This window comes from Choloepus didactylus, chromosome 16 (genome assembly GCF_015220235.1).
Source record: "Choloepus didactylus isolate mChoDid1 chromosome 16, mChoDid1.pri, whole genome shotgun sequence".
Classification (NCBI taxonomy): Eukaryota; Metazoa; Chordata; class Mammalia; order Pilosa; family Megalonychidae; genus Choloepus; species Choloepus didactylus.
Window position 1 is genome coordinate 60,646,838 of NC_051322.1, and position 24,383 is coordinate 60,671,220.

General features: G+C 36.7%; 1 protein-coding gene across 4 annotated transcripts in view; it reads right to left on the reverse strand.

The window, feature by feature from the left end:
- Window positions 1–24,383, reverse strand: part of YES1 (YES proto-oncogene 1, Src family tyrosine kinase) — a 121,670-nt gene that overhangs the window by 50,525 nt on the left and 46,762 nt on the right. For 3 of the 4 annotated variants that reach the window (XM_037806015.1, XM_037806013.1, XM_037806012.1), the window contains one exon: window positions 2,575–2,847. In XM_037806015.1, the coding sequence (XP_037661943.1) occupies window positions 2,575–2,839 (265 nt within the window). In that variant the 5' untranslated portion in view covers window positions 2,840–2,847. Of the gene's footprint in view, window positions 1–2,574; window positions 2,848–9,430; window positions 9,502–24,383 lie in introns of all 4 variants that reach the window. The other variant, XM_037806014.1, reaches the window with a different exon arrangement.

Sequence of the window (24,383 nt, forward strand, 5' to 3'; positions counted from 1 at the left end):
GGCTTATATATGAATTATAAAGTATAAACTCTAAAAATAACTGTTATATTTAGTATTATATGCAGATACTTGAGATTAGCAAAGTAAACAGCCAAACAATTATTTGCAAAACAAGTAACAACAGAACAGATAAATACAATACACCCGACATTTCAGTGTTAAAAATTATTTAAGGGAAGTAGTCTGGTTAAAGATTCCCTTAACAATCTTAATTTGACTCTAAAATTCAATGTAATTCTACTGACTTGCCTGATCAATTTTGAGTTTTCAATATAGCCATTGATATTTTTAAAGAACCGTAGAATAAAAGGCAGGCAGTAAAACTAAAAATAGACTAATAAGTAAAAATGCCATGAAATGCAGAAAATACAAAGCAGCTGTGTTAAAATACAAAGTTACAGAAAGCTAAAGGTAAAAATATAATTACATATGATATTTTCTTATTTATGTGGCCTCTCCCCTGAGTTCCAAAGTCATAATCAACTGACTATTTTGACATCTCTACTTGAATCTCTAATAAGCATTTAAAACTTATTGGGTAGAAAACAAAGTTCTTGATTTTCCTCCTCTAACCTGTACCTACCCAGTCTTCCTTACCAAAGCAAATGGCACAGCTATCCACTCAGCTACTCCAGCCGAGTCCATTACCAGGACTGTCAGTTCTACTTCTAAAATACCTATTTATCTACTCCTTTTCATTTCCACCACTGCCATCCTAATCCAAGTGCTTGTCCTCTCTTGCTGGGACTACTGGGATAGTAGTCTTCTCTAGTCTACTTCCATTAGGATTCACTATCATCCCATTTTCCACACAGCTGCCAGAGTGAGTTTTTTAAAAAGGAAATTTGGATATGCAAATCCTGTACATAAAACTCCCCAATAGCTTCTTTCTGACTTTGAATAAAATCCAAACTTCTTGCCAAAGTCTATGAGTTCTGCTTAATTCTTCAGTCTCATCCCATACAATTCTCCCATTATGTCCACGCTGGTCTTCTCTCTCGATCTCAAAACTGCAAGTGCATCTCTACCCCTTGAACTTTGCATTTGTCATCCCATCTCCCTAGAAAGCTCTTTTCCAAGCTCTGTATATGGTTAGGTTATTCTCATCAGTTAAGCCTTAGCTCAAATGATTTCTTCTCAGGGTTGTCTTTCCTGGTTAGTTCCTTCATAGTATTTAACAATAAACCATCCTGTTTATTGTTTACTTGCTAATTTTTTGTCAGACCCTTATTAAAACATAAGCTCCATTAGGGCAGAAACACAGCTTGTTTCGTTTCCTTCTCTATACCTGGCACATAGATACTCTATATGTGTTGAATCAGTAAGTAAATACCCATAAATGGAATATTTCACATAAGTAAATTGCTTTAGATAACCGAAGTATATCTTTAAGCATCATTTATTTTAAGAATTTTGGATTACTATCTTTCCCAAACATAAAATCCTGAAAATAATTTAAATTTTACTAATGACTGAGGAATATATCATGGTCATCTATTATTTAGGTATTTAGAGTTAGGAATTAAGATTGCAGTTGACTCTTTGATGTCTGCTCCCCAAATGAATAGTCTAATACAATCAGTGTATGACATTCTTCTGGCTGCAGTTATTGGTCTAGGGGTGGGCAAGCTAGAAGGAAAAATTTATAGTCATCCTAAAAGAAGAAATTTCTCTTTTGCCTCCACAGGTTATTAATAAGGACACATGTTGCTCAATTTGGTGCCGACAGCTGTTTTGCCAAGCCTAAGGATAAAGTTGATACTCCAAGGACTGTGGAGAAAGCCGGAAGAAACCTGAGTACTTGATGAAATCATGGAATGGCTTTATCAAGGAATCCTGGAGCTCACCTTACTTTAAGTCAGTCATGTTTTGTTACCTGCAGTGAAAAGCACCCTGATTCAGGGTCCTAACACAAAAGAGCACTTGCTCTCCTTTTTTTTAAGTTTCTATATCTACTTTTTAAGAGTATTTCTGACTCCATGAGAGGCTGTCAGCTGTCATTTCTTGCTGTTCTTTGAAAAGCTAACATAATGTAATAAGTGATGTTCTGGGTTATCCTGCTTATTATTTATTTATTTATTTATTTATTTATCATCACTACACTGCCATTTGGTTAACATTTATTAAGTAACTACTATAGTACTTAAATGGTGGATACCACTTTACAATCCAGAGAAGTCATAAGATTCTTGAGGGAGGGAGATATGTTTCGCTTTTTAATTAACATTTTACTGCAGTAACATATATACAACTCAAAATTTCCAGGGTATATGTTTTTAATCTTTATATCCCCAATGCCTGCCACACAGTAGGTCTCTATATGTATTTGAATGAATTAATGAAACAATTAATGATGTAACCCAGTACATAACCACCTTCAGATTATTGCCAAATATCTAAGTACAACATACATGTTATAAGACTTTAATTTTTATGTTAGAGACTCTGGTTTTCATGTAATTATTTTAGAAGTCCCCTAGTAAGTTATTTTTCTTACAGCAGACAAACCTTATGTACGTAACACCCAAGGCCATGTTCTCAAACTGACAACAGAACTGTTCATTTAAATCTCACCTGTTAAACCAGTAGGATATGAAGTTGGCACCACCGAGAATGAGGAAGATGCTCCTCCAAAAGGTGTCACCCCTGAGGATCCTCCAAATGGTGTTATGGAAAGATTGCTAAAATTAACAGATGTTCCCTTCGCTGATGATGACGGTGACATTGCAGTGTGTTCTGCTCCATAATGGCTGATACTTGTGCTCACAGGCTCCGGAGTGTTTTCAGTTCTATATTTAATGGCTGGACTTTTGTTCTCTTTACTTTTAATGCAGCCCATTATCAAATCTACAAAGGTGAGAAGGCAAATCTTTTGAGAAGCAATTAACACACACGATTACTTCAAAAATATGCAATTCAAAAGTTGACTTTAAACATGGTATTTTCTCTGTAAAAAAAAGTAACATTACCAAAACAGCTAGACAGCTGAAAACTGAGTCTCCTCCCCTCATTTATCTTTATTCTGATTCTGCTAAACCATTGCTCCAACTTGACCACCTTCAACGACAACATGACACAGTGTGTTGGGGAAACCATGGGCTTTGAAACCAGAGAGGCCTAAGTTGGAATCTTGGCTTCCTACTTACTAGCAGAGTGATTTGAGGTATGTTGCTTAACCTCTCGGTACCTCAGTTACTTCAAAAATGGATATAACATCATCCAAATCTCATAAGATTTACTAGGAGGATTAACTTAACTTTATTACAACTACTAGACGATATTTGGCACTAACAATATCTTTCTATCTATGCCAGCATTATGCAATAGAAATATAATCTGAGCCACAAATGCAAGCTATGTGTGTAATTTTAAGTTTTCTAAAAAGGTAAAAAGGTGAACTTAATTTGAATAATCTATTTCATTAAACCTGACATATCTAAAATAGAATCACTTCAACATATAATCAATATAAAAATTGTTGAGATACTTTACGTTCTTTTTTTGTACTAAGTCTCAGAAATCCAGTTTGCATTGTACACTTACTGCACATCTCAGTTTGGACTAGCCATATTTCAAGTGCTCAGCAGTTATATGTGGCTAGTGGCTACCATACAAGACAGGGTAGGTAACCCTATACTTTTTCCTTCCCTATCTATAGACATACTCCTAATGTTTACCAAACTAAGCATAAATCTCACCCTAGCATTCAAGATCTTCCAAAATTTGACCCAAATCTATCTTTCCAACTTCATCTCCCACTATTTTCTCACATTTATATTTTACGCTCTTGAAAAACAAATTCTGTTCCCCAACTACACGTGTATTGAGCTTTCCCATTTTTGTATTTCCTTCCTCCGGTAACTGTCCCTGTCCATAATACTCTCCCCACATCTCTACCTGCTAAAATCCTAATGATTCACTGATGCTCATCATAAATGTCACTCTTCCATTTAGGCTTCCCTTTATCTATAACTGGTAACATCTCCTTTTCCTTAAAATCTCTGATATACTTTTTTGGGAGATTTTTGTATTAGACTCTCACTTTATTCCAATTTATATCCTGTTTTTTACTTATTGGTATAATTTCCATGGTACTATACCCCCAAATTATTGCTAATGCAGTCCTAAAAAGCAAGAGTTGTGCTTCACAAATCTCTTATCCACTGTACTGCCTACTATTAATGTGACTTGGCATACAGTAGGTTTACTAATATTACAAAATCAGCATTATTCTATTCACTTCCTGGAGAAGCATTAATGTAGATTTTAATTCACTTAATTTTAAAGGTCATTCTTATTTGTATAGATTTTTCCCTACCTGTGACGTTCAAAAAGAAGTGATAAGATAACTGCTTCATAAATTCTGAAGACTGAACATTTACAACCTCAGCTAATTCAATATTAGTTTAAAATATAACTATAAATATTAAAATAGAAAGTCTCAGAATCTCAGAATTGGAAGGCTTTCAGATCACCATCTTAAATGGGTACATTCTAAAGATACAATAAGTAAATGCAAGCATTGAAACATGACCGGGACTGGAAATTTTAATGTATACTAAAACATTATGAGGGAATATAAACTTAATATGCAAAAGGAAACTGCTTCTAAAAGTAAAAGTAGAAGCAACTAAAGGTAAGTCATTTCATAATCTTGGATTGGAAAAAGTCTTTTAAAGCACAATGTAAAAGTAGAACTCTAAAAGAAAAAGACTAATAGATACGATTATATAACTTCCACAGGGGGTGCACGAGTGGGGACAAAAACTCTTAAATGAAGTTAAAGACATGACAAATAGAGAAAATACTTTGTACTTGCCCATGTTCTTACTCTCTTTCCACGCAGACATAAATGTACACATATGAAAACTGGCTGGCATTCTTAATATAGACAACTCTTACATGAGACAAAAACAAAAACAAAAACAGACAGCCCTACAGAAAAATACGAAAGTCAATGAAGAGGCAATTCACAAAAGAAATATGAAAGGTCAATGAACATCTGAAAATGCTTCAATTTTCCCAGTTTTCTAATAAATGCAAATTAAAACAAGATTTGTTTTTTGCTCTATCAGACTGGTAGATTTTGACTCAATACTTGAGGCTGAAGGGTGAATTTTAACCAACAAACAACATATATATACACATAAAATGTTAAATTACAAAAATATTTTAAAATCAGTAGAAAGAATTTGAGAATAGTAATTTCCAAAGTCCAAATATTAAGACAAAATTATTAACAATTACATAAATTAGACTTTGAAAGAATAACAATTGAATGAAGGAGAAAAAAATTAAGAAAAAAAAGCCAGCCACTGTGCTAATTTATTTAAAATTTGACAGAAGGCTGAGAAATATGTCGATTTACAAAAGAGTTTAATATAATTATCCAGTCCCCACCCCATTTCCACTGCCAGCCTTCTTAATTCCTCACCCTCATCTTCTTCAACCAGAAACCTTACTTAGGTCATCTCCTTCCTAAAGATACCACTCCTAGCTTCAACCCCTCTTTCTTAAAATGTCATGCCTTGTTTTCTCATCCTAACAGTCTTCCATTACTACTCTTAACCTATCCTTTTTGGAGATAACAAAACTCATACAAGGCACAGATATGGAAGGAAATGAAAATTTTAATTGAATGTGAAAGGTCACCTACATATAAGGGACGGACAAGGAAAGAAATCAGGAAGCAGCAATCAGAGTTGGCAGGACTTCCATAAATATAAACACATGGTTGGAAAAGATAATCATCAACTTCAAGATAATAGTATGGGTTGGGAAAGAGTTTCAACTATATTTGCAGCATTTTTTTTTTTCTTAAAAGAAACATGAAACAAACAGAGCAAAATGTTAAAGTGTTAAATGTAGATAATAAATACAAGGTTGTTCATTTTGTTCGATGTATTTTATAATAATTTCACAGATTTTTACTAAGAATTAAAATGGTATAGTGAGAATAAAAGGACAGACTTTCAGGAAGAAAACTGTTAATAATGTCAAAGACCAAAATAAAGTCAAGCGGCATTTGAACTGATTTTAAAAGCCCAGCTATTAGTAATTAGGAGTTCATTGGTGACTCTAGCAAGAGCATTTCTTACTGTCATGAAATAAAAAGCCAGACTGAAATAAGCTAAAGAATAACTTAGTGACAAGGCCATGAAAAAAACAGAGAACACAACATCTTGATAAGCTGGGAACATATACCTATTATCAAGAAGTTTTCTATCATTTCTTAGTCTAATTTACTGATACGCTGCTTCACAGTTTTACTATAATAAAAATGGTAGGGTAGAAAAATGGAAGAAACTTAGGTCCTTGATGATCTGCCAAGGCACTGAATTTATATAATTCATATAATTTATATAACCTTAGAACACACTTCAGCTCCAAAAAACGTATGTGTGATAACAAATATCTATTGTATATGTCAGTTTTAGTTTGGTTCTGTTACTTGTAGTTGAAAAGATCTTAAATAATATACCACTGAAATCACACGATTATGGTTAATATCGTACATCGTCCTCAACATATCAGGATTCAACAGCTTAACAAAAATGATTCCAAACCTCCCTCAAAGTGTTTATACATAAAACTAAAATATCCTTAAAATTTTGACATTCATAGCCTACAAAGTTTTAATGGGGAATTCAAGCATACCGATACTTGTACGTATCAGTATATATCATACTGATATTTGCTTGAGCATAATGTGCATGAATATTTACCCCAAAAACCAAGGATTTAACTCTCAATTTGAATATTAATGCTTTTCTAAATAGGACTGAAAAATTTTTTTCTAAGTAATATGAGCTCATTTAAAGTAAAATAAAGGAAACCACTTTTCTTAAACACCGTCAAGAAATTCTTACAATGTTCTTTTAAAAAAATTACTTTAAGGTATAATTTAGACACATTAAAACGCATTCATTTTAAGTATACAGTTCAATGAGTTTTTGGCAAATGTATATAACTGTGTATCCAACACTGCAATCACAATATAGACTATTTCAAATCAGCCAAAAAACTCAATCCCCAATTCTAGCTCTAGGCAACCACTGATGTGTTTTCTTATAACTAATGATTTGCCTTTTCTCGAGTTCATATAAATAGAATTACACCGTATGTAGTCTTTTGTGTCTGGCTTGTTTCAATGTGCAGAGCATAATCTGAGATACTTCCACGTTATTGCAAATATTAGGAGTTCTTTGATTTTTGTTGGTAAGTAGAATTCCATCATATGAATATATCACACTATGCTCATCCAGTCACTTGTTGATGGGTTTTGGGGTTGTTCCAATTTGGGGATATTATAAATAAAGCTGCTATAAACATTCCTATACAATTCTTTGGGACCCACCCCATCCCACAGTTAATACCCAGGAATGGAATTTCTTGGTCATATAAAGTTAAACATATCCTTACTATAAAAAACTACTGAACTGTTTTCCATTGTGCCTATACCACTCTGCATCCCCACCAGCGATGAATATGAATTCCAGTTGCTCCAAATCCTCAACAACTTGAAATCTTTATTTACCCTCTCAGAAACCCTTCACATGTTTACTTGGGTCTGAATACAATCCAAATATTCTGCACAGCTATCTTTCACATTTTATTCTACCTAGCAAGCTTTGGCAACTGAAGTCTACCGATACCATAAGGTAGCTAACAACATAAAATGTATCTGACTAAGTTGAGGCCTAACAAATTTACAACATCAGTATGATAAAAAATCCTAAGAATGACAAATTAACCACTGATTTCTAATTCACTGACAAATAACAGTAAGAGCCTGAATAGCTTCCAAACATCTTTACCACTATTTAATTTGACAAAATCTATCAAGAACATTTCAACCACAAATGTGTCCTCTAAGGTACATCATCATCTCCAAACTTACGTTAGATTCAATGGCAACCTAAGATTGCATAATTACTAAGACACCATGAGTAGGTAGGGATATCTCTTTATGGTTTTAACTTATAATTCCTATGACTGAAATTAATTTTGGTGATGAATGCACAACTATATAATGGTACTGTAAACAACTGAATGTACGCTTTGTTTTTTATGACTGCATGGTATGTGAATATATCTCAATAAAAATGAATTAAAAACAAATTCCCTATGACTAAACTTCTTAATGACTAAACACGTAACACTGACCATCTTTTCATGTGCTTATTTGCCATCCATATCTACTTTGGTGAAATGTCTGTTAACATCAAACATTTTTTGTTGAGTTGTTTGCCTCCTTTCTATTATATTCTAGAAACAAAAATACTTGCTATCATAATATTTACTATTATATTCTTTATGCATTCCAGAATCAAGTTCTTTGCCAGGTTACCTTTGCAATTTCCTAACAGTATACTTGGACATTTTTTTTAAAACTTTGAAGTACAATTGAGCAATTTTTAACTTTACGGTTTGTGCTTTATGGCTTTATGTGTCCTAAGAATTCTTCATCAGAAGATTCCTATGTTTTCATCTAGAAGGTTATTAGTTTTAGCTTTTACATTCAGGCCTATGAGCCATTTTAAGTTGATTTTTGTATATACTGTGAAGTAAAGTTTAAGGATCAATTTTTTAAAAATGGATATCTCGTTGTTCCACCACCATTTGTTGAAAAGACTACCATTTATCCATTGAATTACTTTGTAACCTTTGTCAAAAATCAATTAACCATTTATAGGTCTAATTCTATGCTCTATTCTGTTCCATTGCTGCGTATGCCTATGTCAATTATCCACTGCCTTGATTACTGAAGGCTTCACAAAGTCTTGAAATCAGACAGTTTAAGTTCTCCAGTTTTCTTCATCTTTTTCAGAATAGCTTTAGAAACTCTAGGGCAGGGATCGGTAATTTTTTCTGCAAAGGGCCAGAGAGTAAATATTTTAAGTTTCACGGGCCATACGGTCTCCGTTGCAATTATTCAACTTTGCTGCTAAAGCCCAAAAGCAGTTACAGACAATATGTAAATGAGTAAGTGTGGCAGTGTTCCGAAAAAACTTTACAAAAACAGGTGGTGGGCCAGATTTGGCCTGCAAACCAGTTTGCCAAACCCTATACTAGGGTCTTTGAATTTCCATGAAAATTTTAGAATCAGATTGTGAATTTCTACAAAACTCCCTGCTAGGATATTGACTGGGATTATATTCAATCTATAGACCAATTTGGAGAAAACTGACATCTTAAAAATATTGGTCTCCTGATCCATGAATATGGTATGTTGCTTCTTTTATTTAGGACTTTAAAAATTCTGTCAGCAATGTTTTTTAGTTTTCAGTATACAGGTCTAACCCAATTTTTGTTAAATGTATCTCTAAGCATTTCATGCTTTTGATGTCATTATAAACGATATTACTTTATTTCTGTTTAATTACTCATCAGTAACATATAGACACAGACTTCATATTTGTAAACTGACCTTGTATCTTGTGATCTTGCTTAACTTGTTTTTTATTTCTAGCAGCTCTTCCGTCAGTTCAACAGGAGTCTCTACAAGCAAGATCATGTGCACAGATAAACACTGTTTTAAGTCTTCTTTTCCAATCCATATGCTTTTTTCCCTTTCCTTGATTGTGCTGGCTAATACCTCGAGTACAGTGTTGAATAGAAATGATAAGAGAGAACATCTTTGCCTTGCTCCTCATCTTAGGGGGAAAGCATTCAGTCTATCAACATTATGTATGATATTAGCTGTAGGGTTTTTTATAGCTGACCTTCCTCTGGCTGAGGAAAATTCCATTCTAGTCTTTGTTTGCCAAGAGATTTTACCATGAATGGGTGTGAATTCTGTCAAATGCTTTTCCACATGTACTTAGACAATCATACGGATCTTCTCCTTTATTCAGTTGATTTCTGCTGTTATCTTTATTTTTGCCTTCCTTCTACTTGCTTTGGGTTTAATTATGCTCTATTTTTTTTTTTTTTTTAGTTTCTTAGGTAGAAACTTAGATCATTTTAGACTTTTCTTCTGTTGTGGTAAATTTTTATCCAAGCACATTGTAGCCACATCCCTCAAATTCTGATAAATTTGTTTTCATTATAATTCACTTCCAAATATGTTCAATTTCCCTTTTGATTTCTCCTTTGACCTATGGGTTATCTAGAAGTGTGTTATTTAACTTCTACATATCTGGTATTCTCTAAATATCTTTATGTTATTGATTAGTGTATTAGTTTTCTATCACTGCTGTAATAAATTACCACTAATTTATTAACTTAAAACAACACAAATTTATTATCTGTAGGTCATAAGTCTGAAACAGGTCTCACCAGGCTAAAATCAAAGTGTCAACAGGGCTAAATTCCCTAGAGGCTCTAGAGGAGGATCTGTTTCATTACTCATTCTACTGTTGGCAGAATCTAATTCCATGAGTTTATAAGAATGATGTCTCCATTTTCTCACTGGCCTTAGCTCCTAGAGACCTCTCTATAGTCCTTGCACAGGGCCTTTTATATTTTAGCAATATATAAAAGCATGAATCCTTCTCATGCTGCCATCTCTCTGACTTCCTGTTTTGCCTTTCTCTTCCACTTTTAAGGACTCCTGTAATTAGACTGGGCTCATCCAGGTAACATAGGATAATCTCCCTTTTTCAAGTTCCTTAACCTTGATCCTATCTTCAAAATTCCTTTTCCCATGTTGAAGATCCCTGTTCCTGCTCTGCAATTTGGAATGTACCTTCAGGCAGAAAGCTAGGATGACTGTAGAGCTCTCCTTATTTGTTTCCCTTCTTTCAAGGATCACAGTCCTGCATTCTATCGTCCAGTAACTGAAAGCAATTGTCTCATAAATTTTGTCCAGTTTTTCATTTTTCCTTTCTTTTTTTTTTTTCAGTAAGGGTGATAATCCAGGAAGGCTGTTTAAAATATTCTTAAAAGTTAATACCTGGCGGCAGGCAAGATGGCGGACTGGTGAGGAGCAGAATTTCGTCTCTCCCCTAGAGCAGCTGGCAATTACCCAAGAACTATATGAAACAGTGTTTTCGGGGTCTCCAGTAACCAGTCACACATCGGACGCAAATTTGGAATTGGAGGAAAAGCTGAGATCGTAGCGAACATTGTAAGTTCCCTGGACCAGGGGTCTGGCGCCCCTCCCCACCCAGACCTCACAGACTGTCTTGCTGCCGGCTCCCTGAAAAGGGGGGAAAAAAAAACGAAAAAACAGCAATCTGCTGAGGGCAAGAAGGGAGGCTCAACCCAGCCTCAACTGCAGAATTAATTAACAAATTAATTAGCTAACTTTGGGAGCTGGGGTGCTAAAGAAGGGCTGGGCTCCGAGAAGTGGAAGCACGTAAAAGCGGGCACCCATTCCCAGACTCCAAAAAAGCCATTATTTTCCCCCTACATTTTGTCCCTTCTGGCTTCTCACTGATCCCTTATCTTTTTGCATTTCAATAGCCCCCGGCAGGGGTGGAACTGAGGCTGCTGGAGAGTAAATATCAGACAATAGCCCAAAGCATATCTTTAAATGCTCTATTCTGACACTGACAAAACTTCCAGGCTGGGGAAAGACTTTTAAAAGGGACTCTTTTTTTTCTTTTTCCCTTTTTTCTTTTTCTTGATTTCTTTTCTTTTCTTTTTTTTTTTTCTTAAATCTAAAGGTAATATATGTGGTTATTTTCTATCGGAAAGCCCAGGTTGAGGGACTAGGCTGGGCTTAGGGGGAGACAGAGTACCCACAGTGTCTTTGAATTCCGTATTCACTACTGAAGGCCTCCACCCCCGTCTTTAATTGGCAACTCAGGCTGACCAAGGAATCTACCTGGAGAGGCCCCAAAGAGGAGAGAGGAGAAGGGAATAGTGCCCCTGAGAGACAACTGGAGTTCTGAGGATTGGGAGAGTGGAGGGAGGTCCAGCTCAACTGGCAGTCCTCCTTCTGGGAACTCAGACCCCAGGGGCAGGAATTCAGATTCCGGCTTCAGTCAGCCACACCCCTGACAGGATCAGAGTCACCAGGAGAACTAAAGTCTCCACACCTCCTTACACTGGTGGGGGAGCTGCGGGGCGGCCAGCGCCACCTGCTGGACAGGAGAGGAAAAGCACCAATTCTAAAGGCCTCATAGGAGGGTCTCATTCTCAGGAAAACTCCATACCCTCCCAATGAGACCTGGGCCTCACTAGACTGGAAAATCTGACTCACAAAAAGTCACAAAAAGGTTACATAGAGGCAGAGCAAGAAACAGAAAAAACAAGAGGGGAAAAATTCTAATCAACTAAATAGAACCTAAGTTAGAGGTCTAGAATAAGTTGAACTGAATAACAGAGGCCAGAGAACAAAGCCAACCAACAAGAAAACCACTAGGTGAAAGACAGAAAACAAGCTCCAAAATAAACTAATCAAGAAAATCAGATGCCTAGACAACTTAAGATAACAAGCCATACCAGGAAACACGAAAACACGGACCAGCCAAAGGAACAAACTAATAGCTCAGCTGAGACACAGGAGTGGAGGCAACTAATGCTAAATAAATTTGATGAAATGAAGGAAGATATAGCAAAAGAGCTGAAGGATATAAAGAAGACACTGGCTGACAACAAAGAAGAATTCATAAACTTAAAAAAACAAATGGCAGAACTCATGGGAATGAAGGCCACAATGGAGGAGATGAAAAACGCAATGGATTCACTAAACAACACAACTTCCCAAGAAAAGGGGGGTGTCCGCTCACAGCCACCATCCTGGTGGACAGGAAACACTCCTGCCCATCGCCAGCCCCATAGCCCAGAGCTGCCCCAGACAACCCAGTGTGACGGAAGTGCTTCAAATAACAGGCACACACCACAAAACTGGGCGTGGACATTAGCCTTCCCTGCAACCTCAGCTGAATGTCCCAGAGCTGGGAAGGGGGAGCAGTGTGAATTAACAGAGCCCCATTCAGCCATCATTTGAGCAGACTGGGAGCCTCCCAACACAGCCCAGCAGCCCAGAACTGCCCTGGGGGGACGGCACTCACCTGTGACATAGCACAGTCATCCCTCAACAGAGGACCCGGGGTGCACAGCCTGGAAGAGGGGCCCACTTGCAAGTCTCAGGAGCCATACGCCAATACCAAAGACTTGTGGGTCAGTGGCAGAGACAAACTGTGGCAGGACTGAACTGAAGGATTAGACTATTGCAGTAGCTTTAAAACTCTAGGATCATCAGGGAGATTTGATTGTTAGGGCCACCCCCCCTCCCCGACTGCCCAGAAACACGCCCCACATACAGGGCAGGCAACACCAACTACACACGCAAGCTTGGGACACCAATTGGGCCCCACAAGACTCACTCCCCCACTCACCAAAAAGGCTAAGCAGGGGAGATCTGGCTTGTGGAGAACAGGTGGCTCGTGGACGCCACCTGCTGGTTAGTTAGAGAAAGTGTACTCCACGAAGCTGTAGATCTGATAAATTAGAGATAAGGACTTCAACTGGTCTACAAACCCTAAAAGAACCCTATCAAGGTCAGCAAATGCCACGAGGCCAAAAACAACAGAAAATTATAAAGCATATGAAAAAAACCAGACGATATGGATAACCCAAGCCCAAGCACCCAAATCAAAAGACCAGAAGAGACACACCTAGAGCAGCTACTCAAAGAACTAAAGATGAACAATGAGACCCTAGTACGGGATATGAAGGAAATCAAGAAGACCCTAGAAGAGCATAAAGAAGACATTGCAAGACTAAATAAAAAAATGGATGCTCTTATGGAAATTAAAGAAACTGTTGACCAAATTAAAAAGATTCTGGACACTCATAGTACAAGACTAGAGGAAGTTGAACAACGAATCAGTGACCTGGAAGATGACAGAATGGAAAATGAAAGCATAAAAGAAAGAATGGGGAAAAAAATTGAAAAACTCGAAATGGACCTCAGGGATATGATAGATAATATGAAACGTCCGAATATAAGACTCATTGGTGTCCCAGAAGGGGAAGAAAAGGGTAAAGGTCTAGGAAGAGTATTCAAAGAAATTGTTGGGGAAAACTTCCCAAATCTTCTAAACAACATAAATACACAAATCATAAATGCTCAGCGAACTCCAAATAGAATAAATCCAAAAAACACACTCCGAGACATATACTGATCACACTGTCAAACATAGAAGAGAAGGAGCAAGTTCTGAAAGCAGCAAGAGAAAAGCAATTCACCACATACAAAGGAAACAGCATAAGACTAAGTAGTGACTACTCAGCAGCCACCATGGAGGCAAGAAGACAGTGGCACGATATATTTAAAATTCTGAGAGAGAGGAATTTCCAGCCAAGAATACTTTATCCAGCAAAGCTCTCCTTCAAATTTGAGGGAGAGCTTAAATTTTTCACAGACAAAGAAATGCTGAGAGAATTTGCTAACAAGAGACCTGCCCTACTGGAGATAATAAAGGGAGCCCTACAGACAGAGAAACAAAGACAGGACAGAGAGACTTGGAGAAAGGTTCAGTACTAAAGAGATTCGATATGGGTACAATAAAGGATATTAATAGAGAGAGGGAAAAATATGGCAAACATAATCCAAAGGATAAGATGGCCGATTCAAGAAATGCCTTCACGGTTTTAACGTTGAATGTAAATGGATTAAACTCACCAATTAAAAGATATAGATTCGCAGAATGGATCAAAAAAAAATGAACCATCAATATGTTGCATACAAGAGACTCATCTTAGACACAGGGACACAAAGAAATTGAAAGTGAAAGGATGGAAAAAAATATTTCATGCAAGCTACAGCCAAAAGAAAGCAGGTGTAGCAATATTAATCTCAGATAAAATAGACTTCAAATGCAGGGATGTTTTGAGAGACAAAGAAGGCCACTACATACTAATAAAAGGGGCAATTCAGCAAGAAGAAATAACAATCGTAAATGTCTATGCACCCAATCAAGGTGCCACAAAATACATGAGAGAAACACTGGCAAAACTAAAGGAAGCAATTGATGTTTCCACAATAATTGTGGGAGACTTCAACACATCACTCTCTCCTATAGATAGATCAACCAGACAGAAGACCAATAAGGAAATTGAAAACCTAAACAATCTGATAAATGAATTAGATTTAACAGACATCTACAGGACATTACATCCCAAATCACCAGGATACACATACTTTTCTAGTGCTCACGGAACTTTCTCCAGAATAGATCATATGCTGGGACATAAAACAAGCCTCAATAAATTTAAAAAGATTGAAATTATTCAAAGCACATTCTCTGACCACAATGGAATACAATTAGAAGTCAATAACCATCAGAGACTTAGAAAATTCACAAATACCTGGAGGTTAAACAACACACTCCTAAACAATCAGTGGGTTAAAGAAGAAATAGCAAGAGAAATTGCTAAATATATAGAGACGAATGAAAATGAGAACACAACATACCAAAACCTATGGGATGCAGCAAAAGCAGTGCTAAGGGGGAAATTTATAGCACTAAACGCATATATTAAAAAGGAAGAAAGAGCCAAAATCAAAGAACTAATGGATCAACTGAAGAAGCTAGAAAATGAACAGCAAACCAATCCTAAACCAAGTAGAAGAAAAGAAATAACAAGGATTAAAGCAGAAATAAATGACATAGAGAACAAAAAAACAATAGAAAGGATAAATATCACCAAAAGTTGGTTCTTTGAGAAGATCAACAAGATTGACAAGCCCCTAGCTAGACTGACAAAATCAAAAAGAGAGAAGACCCATATAAACAAAATAATGAATGAAAAAGGTGACATAACTGCAGATCCTGAAGAAATTAAAAAAATTATAAGAGGATATTATGAACAACTGTATGGCAACAAACTGGATAATGTAGAAGAAATGGACAATTTCCTGGAAACATATGAACAACCTAGACTGACCAGAGAAGAAATAGAAGACCTCAACCAACCCATCACAAGCAAAGAGATCCAATCAGTCATCAAAAATCTTCCCACAAATAAATGCCCAGGGCCAGATGGCTTCACAGGGGAATTCTACCAAACTTTCCAGAAAGAACTGACACCAATCTTACTCAAACTCTTTCAAAACATTGAAAAAAATGGAACACTACCTAACTCATTTTATGAAGCTAACATCAATCTAATACCAAAACCAGGCAAAGATGCTACAAAAAAGGAAAACTACCGGCCAATCTCCCTAATGAATATAGATGCAAAAATCCTCAACAAAATACTTGCAAATCGAATCCAAAGACACATTAAAAAAATCATACACCATGACCAAGTGGGGTTCATTCCAGGCATGCAAGGATGGTTCAACATCAGAAAAACAATCAATGTATTACAACACATTAAAAACTCGAAAGGGAAAAATCAATTGATCATCTCAATAGATGCTGAAAAAGCATTTGACAAAATCCAACATCCCTTTTTGATAAAAACACTTCAAAAGGTAGGAATTGAAGGAAACTTCCTCAACATGATAAAGAGCATATATGAAAAACCCACAGCCAGCATAGTACTCAATGGTGAGAGACTGAAAGCCTTCCCTCTAAGATCAGGAACAAGACAAGGATGCCCGCTGTCACCACTGTTATTCAACATTGTGCTGGAAGTGCTAGCCAGGGCAATCCGGCAAGACAAAGAAATAAAAGGCATCCAAATTGGAAAAGAAGAAGTAAAACTGTCATTGTTTGCAGATGATATGATCTTATATCTAGAAAACCCTGAGAAATCAACGATACACCTACTAGAGCTAATAAACAAATTTAGCAAAGTAGCGGGATACAAGATTAATACACATAAGTCAGTAATGTTCCTATATGCTAGAAATGAACAAACTGAAGAGACACTCAAGAAAAAGATACCATTTTCAATAGCAACTAAAAAAATCAAGTACCTAGGAATCAACTTAACCAAAGATGTAAAAGACCTATACAAAGAAAACTACATAACTCTACTAAAAGAAATAGAAGGGGACCTTAAAAGATGGAAAAATATTCCATGTTCATGGATAGGAAGGCTAAATGTCATTAAGATGTCAATTCTACCCAAACTCATCTACAGATTCAATGCAATCCCAATCAAAATTCCAACAACCTACTTTGCAGACTTGGAAAAGCTAGTTATCAAATTTATTTGGAAAGGGAAGATGCCTCAAATTGCTAAAGACACTCTAAAAAAGAAAAACGAAGTGGGAGGACTTACACTCCCTGACTTTGAAGCTTATTATAAAGCCACAGTTGCCAAAACAGCATGGTACTGGCACAAAGATAGACATATAGATCAATGGAATCGAATTGAGAATTCAGAGATAGACCCTCAGATCTATGGCCGACTGATCTTTGATAAGGCCCCCAAAGTCACCGAACTGAGCCATAATGGTCTTTTCAACAAATGGGGCTGGGAGAGTTGGATATCCATATCCAAAAGAATGAAAGAGGACCCCTACCTCACCCCCTACACAAAAATTAACTCAAAATGGACCAAAGATCTCAATATAAAAGAAAGTACCATAAAACTCCTAGAAGATAATGTAGGAAAACATCTTCAAGACCTTGTATTAGGAGGCCACTTCCTAGACTTTACACCCAAAGCACAAGCAACAAAAGAGAAAATAGATAAATGGGAACTCCTTAAGCTTAGAAGTTTCTGCACCTCAAAGGAATTTCTCAAAAAGGTAAAGAGGCAGCCAACTCAATGGGAAAAAATTTTTGGAAACCATGTATCTGACAAAAGACTGATATCTTGCATATACAAAGAAATCCTACAACTCAATGACAATAGTACAGACAGCCCAATTATAAAATGGGCAAAAGATATGAAAAGACAGTTCTCTGAAGAGGAAATACAAATGGCCAAGAAACACATGAAAAAATGTTCAGCTTCACTAGCTATTAGAGAGATGCAAATTAAGACCACAATGAGATACCATCTAACACCGGTTAGAATGGCTGCCATTAAACAAACAGGAAACTACAAATGCTGGAGGGGATGTGGAGAAATTGGAACTCTTATTCATTGTTGGTGGGACTGTATAATGGTTCAGCCACTCTGGAAGTCAGTCTGGCAGTTCCTTAGAAAACTAGATATAGAGCTACCATTCGATCCAGCGATTGCACTCCTCGGTATATACCCGGAAGATCGGAAAGCAGTGACACGAACAGATATCTGCACGCCAATGTTCATAGCAGCATTATTCACAATTGCCAAGAGATGGAAACAACCCAAATGTCCTTCAACAGATGAGTGGATAAATAAAATGTGGTATATACACACGATGGAATACTACGCGGCAGTAAGAAGGAACGATCTGGTGAAACATATGACAACATGGATGAACCTTGAAGACATAATGCTGAGCGAAATAAGCCAGGCACAAAAAGAGAAATATTATATGCTACCACTAATGTGAACTTTGAAAAATGTAAAACAAATGGTTTATAATGTAGAATGTAGGGGAACTAGCAGTAGAGAGCAATTAAGGAAGGGGGAACAATATTCCAAGAAGAACAGATAAGCTATTTAACGTTCTGGGGATGCCCAGAAATGACTATGGTCTGTTAATTTCTGATGGTTGTAGTAGGAACAAGTTCACTGAAATGTTGCTATATTATGTAACTTTCTTGGGGTAAAGTAGGAACATGTTAGAAGTTAAGCAGTTATCTTAGGTTAGTTGTCTTTTTCTTACTCCCTTGCTATGGTCTCTTTGAAATGTTCTTTTATTGTATGTTTGTTTTCTTTTTAACTTTTTTTTTCATACAGGTGATTTGAAAAAAGAAGGGAAAGTTAAAAAAAAAAAAAAAGAAAAGAAAAAAGACAAACAAGGGAAAAAAAAAAAAAAAAAGATGTAGTGCCCCCTTGAGGAGCCTGTGGAGAATGCAGGGATATTCGCCTACCCCACCTCCATGGTTGCTAACATGACCACAGACATAGGGGACTGGTGGTTTGATGGGTTGAGCCCTCTACCATAAGTTTTACCCTTGGGAAGACGGTTGCTGCAAAGGAGAGGCTAGGCCTCCCTGTATTTGTGCCTAAGAGTCTCCTCCTGAATGCCTCTTTGTTGCTCAGATGTGGCCCTCTCTCTCTGGCTAAGCCAACTTGAAAGGTGAAATCACTGCCCTCCCCCCTACGTGGGATCAGACACCCAGGGAAGTGAATATCCCTGGCAACGTGGAATATGACTCCCAGGGAGGAATGTAGACCTGGCACCGTGGGACGGAGAACATCTTCTTGACCAAAAGGGGGATGTGAAAGGAAATGAAATAAGCTTCAGTGGCAGAGAGATTCCAAAAGGAGCCGAGAGGTCACTCTGGTGGGTACTCTTATGCACACTTTAGACAACCCTTTTTAGGTTCTAAAGAATTGGGTTAGCTGGTGGTGGATACCTGAAACTATCAAACTACAACCCAGAACCCATGAATCTCGAAGACAGTTGTATAAAAATGTAGCTTATGAGGGGTGACAATGGGATTGGGAAAGCCATAAGGACCAAACACCACTTTGTCTAGTTTATGGATGGATGTGTAGAAAAGTAGGGGAAGGAAACAAACAGACAAAGGTACCCAGTGTTCTTTTTTACTTCAATTGCTCTTTTTCACTCTAATTATTATTCTTGTTATTTTTGTGTGTGTGCTAATGAAGGTGTCAGGGATTGATTTAGGTGATGAATGTACAACTATGTAATGGTACTGTAAACAATCGAAAGTACAATTTGTTTTGTATGACTGCGTGGTATGTGAATATATCTCAATAAAATGATGATTAAAAAAAAAAAAAACGCAATGGAGGGACACAACAGTAGATTTGAACAGGCAGAAGAAAGGATCAGTGAACTGGAAGACAGGTCATTCGAATTCATACACACAAAAGAACAGATGGTGAAAAAATGGAAAAATATGAGCAGGGTCTTAGGGAGCTGAGTGACAACATGGAATGCACAAATATACGTGTTATGGGTATTCCAGAAGGAGAAGAGAGGGGAAAAGGCGCAGAAAGAGTAATAGAAGACATATTCACTGAAAATTTCCCAACTCTTATAAAAGACAGAAAATTAGAGATTCAAGAAGTACAACGTACCCCAAATAGAATACATCCCAATAGACCTACTCCAAGACACTTACTGGTCAGATTGTCCAATGTCAAAGACAAAGAGAGGATTCTGAAAGCAGCAAGAGAGAAGCAATCCATCACATACAAGGGAAGGTCAATAAGACTATGTACAGATTTCTCTGCAGAAACCATGGAGGCAAGAAGACAGTGGCATGATATATTTAAGCTACTGAAAGAGAAAAACTGCCAACTAAGAATTCTATATCCAGCAAAACTTTCCTTAAAAAATGAGGGAGAGATTAAAACATTTTCAGACAAACAGACACTGAGAGAGTTTGTGAATAAGAGACCGGCACTACAAGAAATACTAAAGGGAGTGCTACAGGCTGATAGGAAAAGACAGGAGAGAGAGAGTTGGAGAAGAGTGCAGAAATGAAGATTATCAGGAAAGGTAAAAGGAGAGGAAAAAATAAGGTATGACATATAAATTCCAAAAAACAAAATGGTAGTAGAAAGTACTGCCCTTACAGTAATAACACTAAATGTAAATGGATTAAACTCCCCAATAAAAAGACACAGACTGGCAGAATGGATTAAAAAACAGGACCCATCTATATGCTGTCTACAAGAAACTCACCTTAGACACAAGGACAAACATAGACTGAAAGTGAAAGGTTGGAAAAAGATATTTCATGCAAACAACAACCAGAAAAAAGCGGGAGTAGCTATATTAATATCAGACAAGTTAGACTTCAAAAGCGAAACAATTAAAAGAGACAAAGAAGGACACTATATATTAATAAAAGGGTCAATTCATCAAGAAAACATAACAGTCATAAATATTCATGCACCAAACCAGAATGCCCCCAAATTCATGAGGCAAACACTGCGATCACTGAAAGGAGAAATAGATACCTCTACAATAATAGTTGGAGACTTCAATACACCACTCTCATCAATGGATAGAACATCTAGACAGAGGATCACTAAAGAAACAGAGATGTTGAATTGTATGATAAATGAACTAGACTTGACAGATATTTATAGAACACTACATCCAACAACAGCAGGATACACTTTTTTCTCAAGTGCTAATGGAACATTCTCTAGGATAGGCCACATGTTGGGTCACAAAGCAAGTCTCAACAAATTTAAAAATATTGATATTATACAAAACACTTTCTCAGACCACAATGGAATGAAGTTGGAAATAAATAAAAGGCAGAAGGTCATAAAATTCACAAACATATGGAGGCTAAACAACACCCTCTTAGAAAACCAGTGGGTAAAGGAAGAAATTACAAGAGAAATTAGTAAATACCTCGAGGCAAATGACAATGAAAACACAACTTATCAAAACTTACGGGATGCAGCAAAGGCGGTGCTGAGAGGGAAATTTATTGCCCTAAATGCCTATATTAAAAGAGAAGAGACAGCAAAAATTGAAGAGTTAACTGCTCACCTGGAGGAATTAGAGAAAGAACAGCAAACTAACCCCAAAGCAAGCAGAAGGGAAGAAATAACAAAGATTAGAGCAGAAATAAATGCAATTGAGAACAGGAAAACAATAGAGAGAATCAACAAAACAAGAAGTTGGTTCTTTGAGAAAATCAATAAAATCGATGGACCACTGGCTAGGCTAACAAAAAAAAAGAGAGAGCAGATGCAAATAAATGCAATCAGAAATGGGAAAGGAAATATAACTACCGACCCTGCAGAAATTAAGGAGATAATGAGAAGATACTATGAGCAACTATATGCTAATAAACTAGACAACTTAGATGAAATGGACAACTTCCCAGAAAAGCATAAACAACCAACATTAACTCAAGAAGAAATAGATGACTTCAACAAACCAATCACAAGTAAAGAGATTGAGTCAGTCATCAAAAAGCTCCCCAAAAGGAAAAGCCCAGGATCAGATGGTTTTATATGTGAGTTCTACCAAGCATTCAAGAATGAATTAGTACCAATCCTGCTGAATCGCTTCAAAAAAACTGAAGAAGAGGGAAAGCCACCTAACTCTTTCTATGAAGCCATCATCACCCTAATACCCAAAACCAGGCAAAGATACTACAAAAAAAGAAAATTATAGACCAATTTCTTTAATGAATATAGACACAAAAATCCTCAACAAAATACTCGCAAATGAATCCAGCAGCACATTAAAAGAATTACACACCACGACCAGGTGGGACTTATTCCAGGTATGCAAGGCTGGTTCAACACAAGAAAATCAATTAATGTAATACACCACATCAATAAATCAAAGCAGAAGAACCACATGATCATCTCGACTGACACAGAAAAGGCATTTGACAAAATTCAACATCCTTTCCTGATGAAAACACTTCAAAGGATAGGAATAGAAGGGAACTTTTTCAATATGATAAAGGCAATATATGAAAAACCCACAGCTAACATCACACCCAATGGGGAGAGACTGAAAGCTTCTCCTCTAAGATCAGGAACAAGACAGGGATACCCACTATCACGATTGTTATTCAACATTGTGCTGGAAGTTCTAGCTAGAGCAATTAGGCAAGAAAAAGAAATAAAAGGCATCCAAATTGGAGATGAAGAAGTAAAACTTTCACTATTTGCAGATGACATGATTCTATATGTAGGAAATCCAGAAAAATCTACAGCAAAGCTACTAGAAGTAGTCAATGAATACAGCAAAGTACAGGCTACAAGATCAACACGCAAAAATCAGTAGTGTTCCTATACACAAGTAATGTGCAACAAGAGGAGGAAATCAAGAAAAAAATCCCATTTACAATAGCAACCAAAAGAATCAAGTATTTAGGAATAAACTTAACCAAGGACACAAAAGACCTTTACATAGAAAACTATAAGAAACTGCTAAAAGAAATTGAACAAGACCTGAAAAAATGGAAGAACATACCATGTTCATGGATTGGAAGACTAAATATAGTTAAGATGGCAATTTTACCTCAACTGATTTACAGATTCAATGCAATACCAATTCAAATCCCAACAACTTACTTTACAGAAATAGAAAAACCAATAACTAAATTTATTTGGAAGGGTAAGGTGCCCCGAATAGCCAAAAATGTCTTGAGAAAGAGGAACGAAGTGGGAGGTCTCACACTACCTGACTTTGAAGCATATTACAAAGCTACAGTGTTCAAAACAGCATGGTACTGGCATAAGGACACATATACTGATCAATGGAATCGAATTGAGTGTTCAGAAGTAGACCCTTACATCTATGGACAACTGATCTTTGATAAGGCAGTGAAGCCGAAGCAACTGGGAAAGAGCAGCCTGTTCAATAAATGGTGTTTGGAGAACTGGATATCCATTTCCAAAAGAATGAAAGAGGATGTCCATCTCACACCTTATACCAAAATTAACTCAAAGTGGATCAAAGACCTAAACATTAGCACCAAGACCATAAAACTCTTAGAAGAAAATGTAGGGCAATATCTTAAAGATCTTGTGAAAGGAGGTGGTTTCTTAGACCTCACACCCAAGGCACGAGCAACCAAAGAACAAATAGACAAATGGGATCTCCTCAAAATTAAACACTTTTGTACATCAAAGGACTTTGTCAGAAAAGTCAAAAGGCAACCTACACAATGGGAGATGATATTTGGAAACCACATATCAGATAAGGGTTTAATATGACGAATATATAAAGGAATCCTGCATCTCAATAACAGAAAGACAAACAATCCAATTTAAAAATGGGCAAAAGACATGAACAGACATTTTTCTGAAAAGGAAATACAAATGGCTCAAAAGCATATGAAAAAATGCTCAACTTCACTGGCTATTAAGGAAATGCAAATCAAAACCACAATGAGATATCATCTCACACCTACCAGAATGGCCATTATCCAAAAACCAGAAAATGACAAGTGCTGGAGAGGATGTGGAGAAAGAGGCACACTTATTCATTGTTGGTGGGAATGTAGAATGGTGCAACCACTCTGGAAGACAGTATGGAGGTTCCTCAGGAAGCTAAATATAGATTTGCCATATGACCCAGCTATTCCATTGCTGGGTATATACTCAGAGGAACTGAAACTTAAGACACAAACAGACATTTGTAAACCAATGTTTATTGCAGCATTATTCACAATTGCCAAGAGATGGAAACAGCCCAAATGTCCATCAAAGGACGAGTGGATAAACAAACTGTGGTATATACACATGATGGAATATTATGCAGCTGTAAGACAGAACAAAGACATGGATCATGTAATAATGTGGATGAACCTTGAGGACATTATGTTGAGTGAAGTTAGCCAGAAACAAAAGGACAGATTCTGTATGGTCTCACTAATATGAACAGACATTAATGAACAAACTTTGGGAGTTAAAAGCTGACAACACAGGCGACCAGGAGACAGAAAGAGGGCAGAGATCAGCCATTT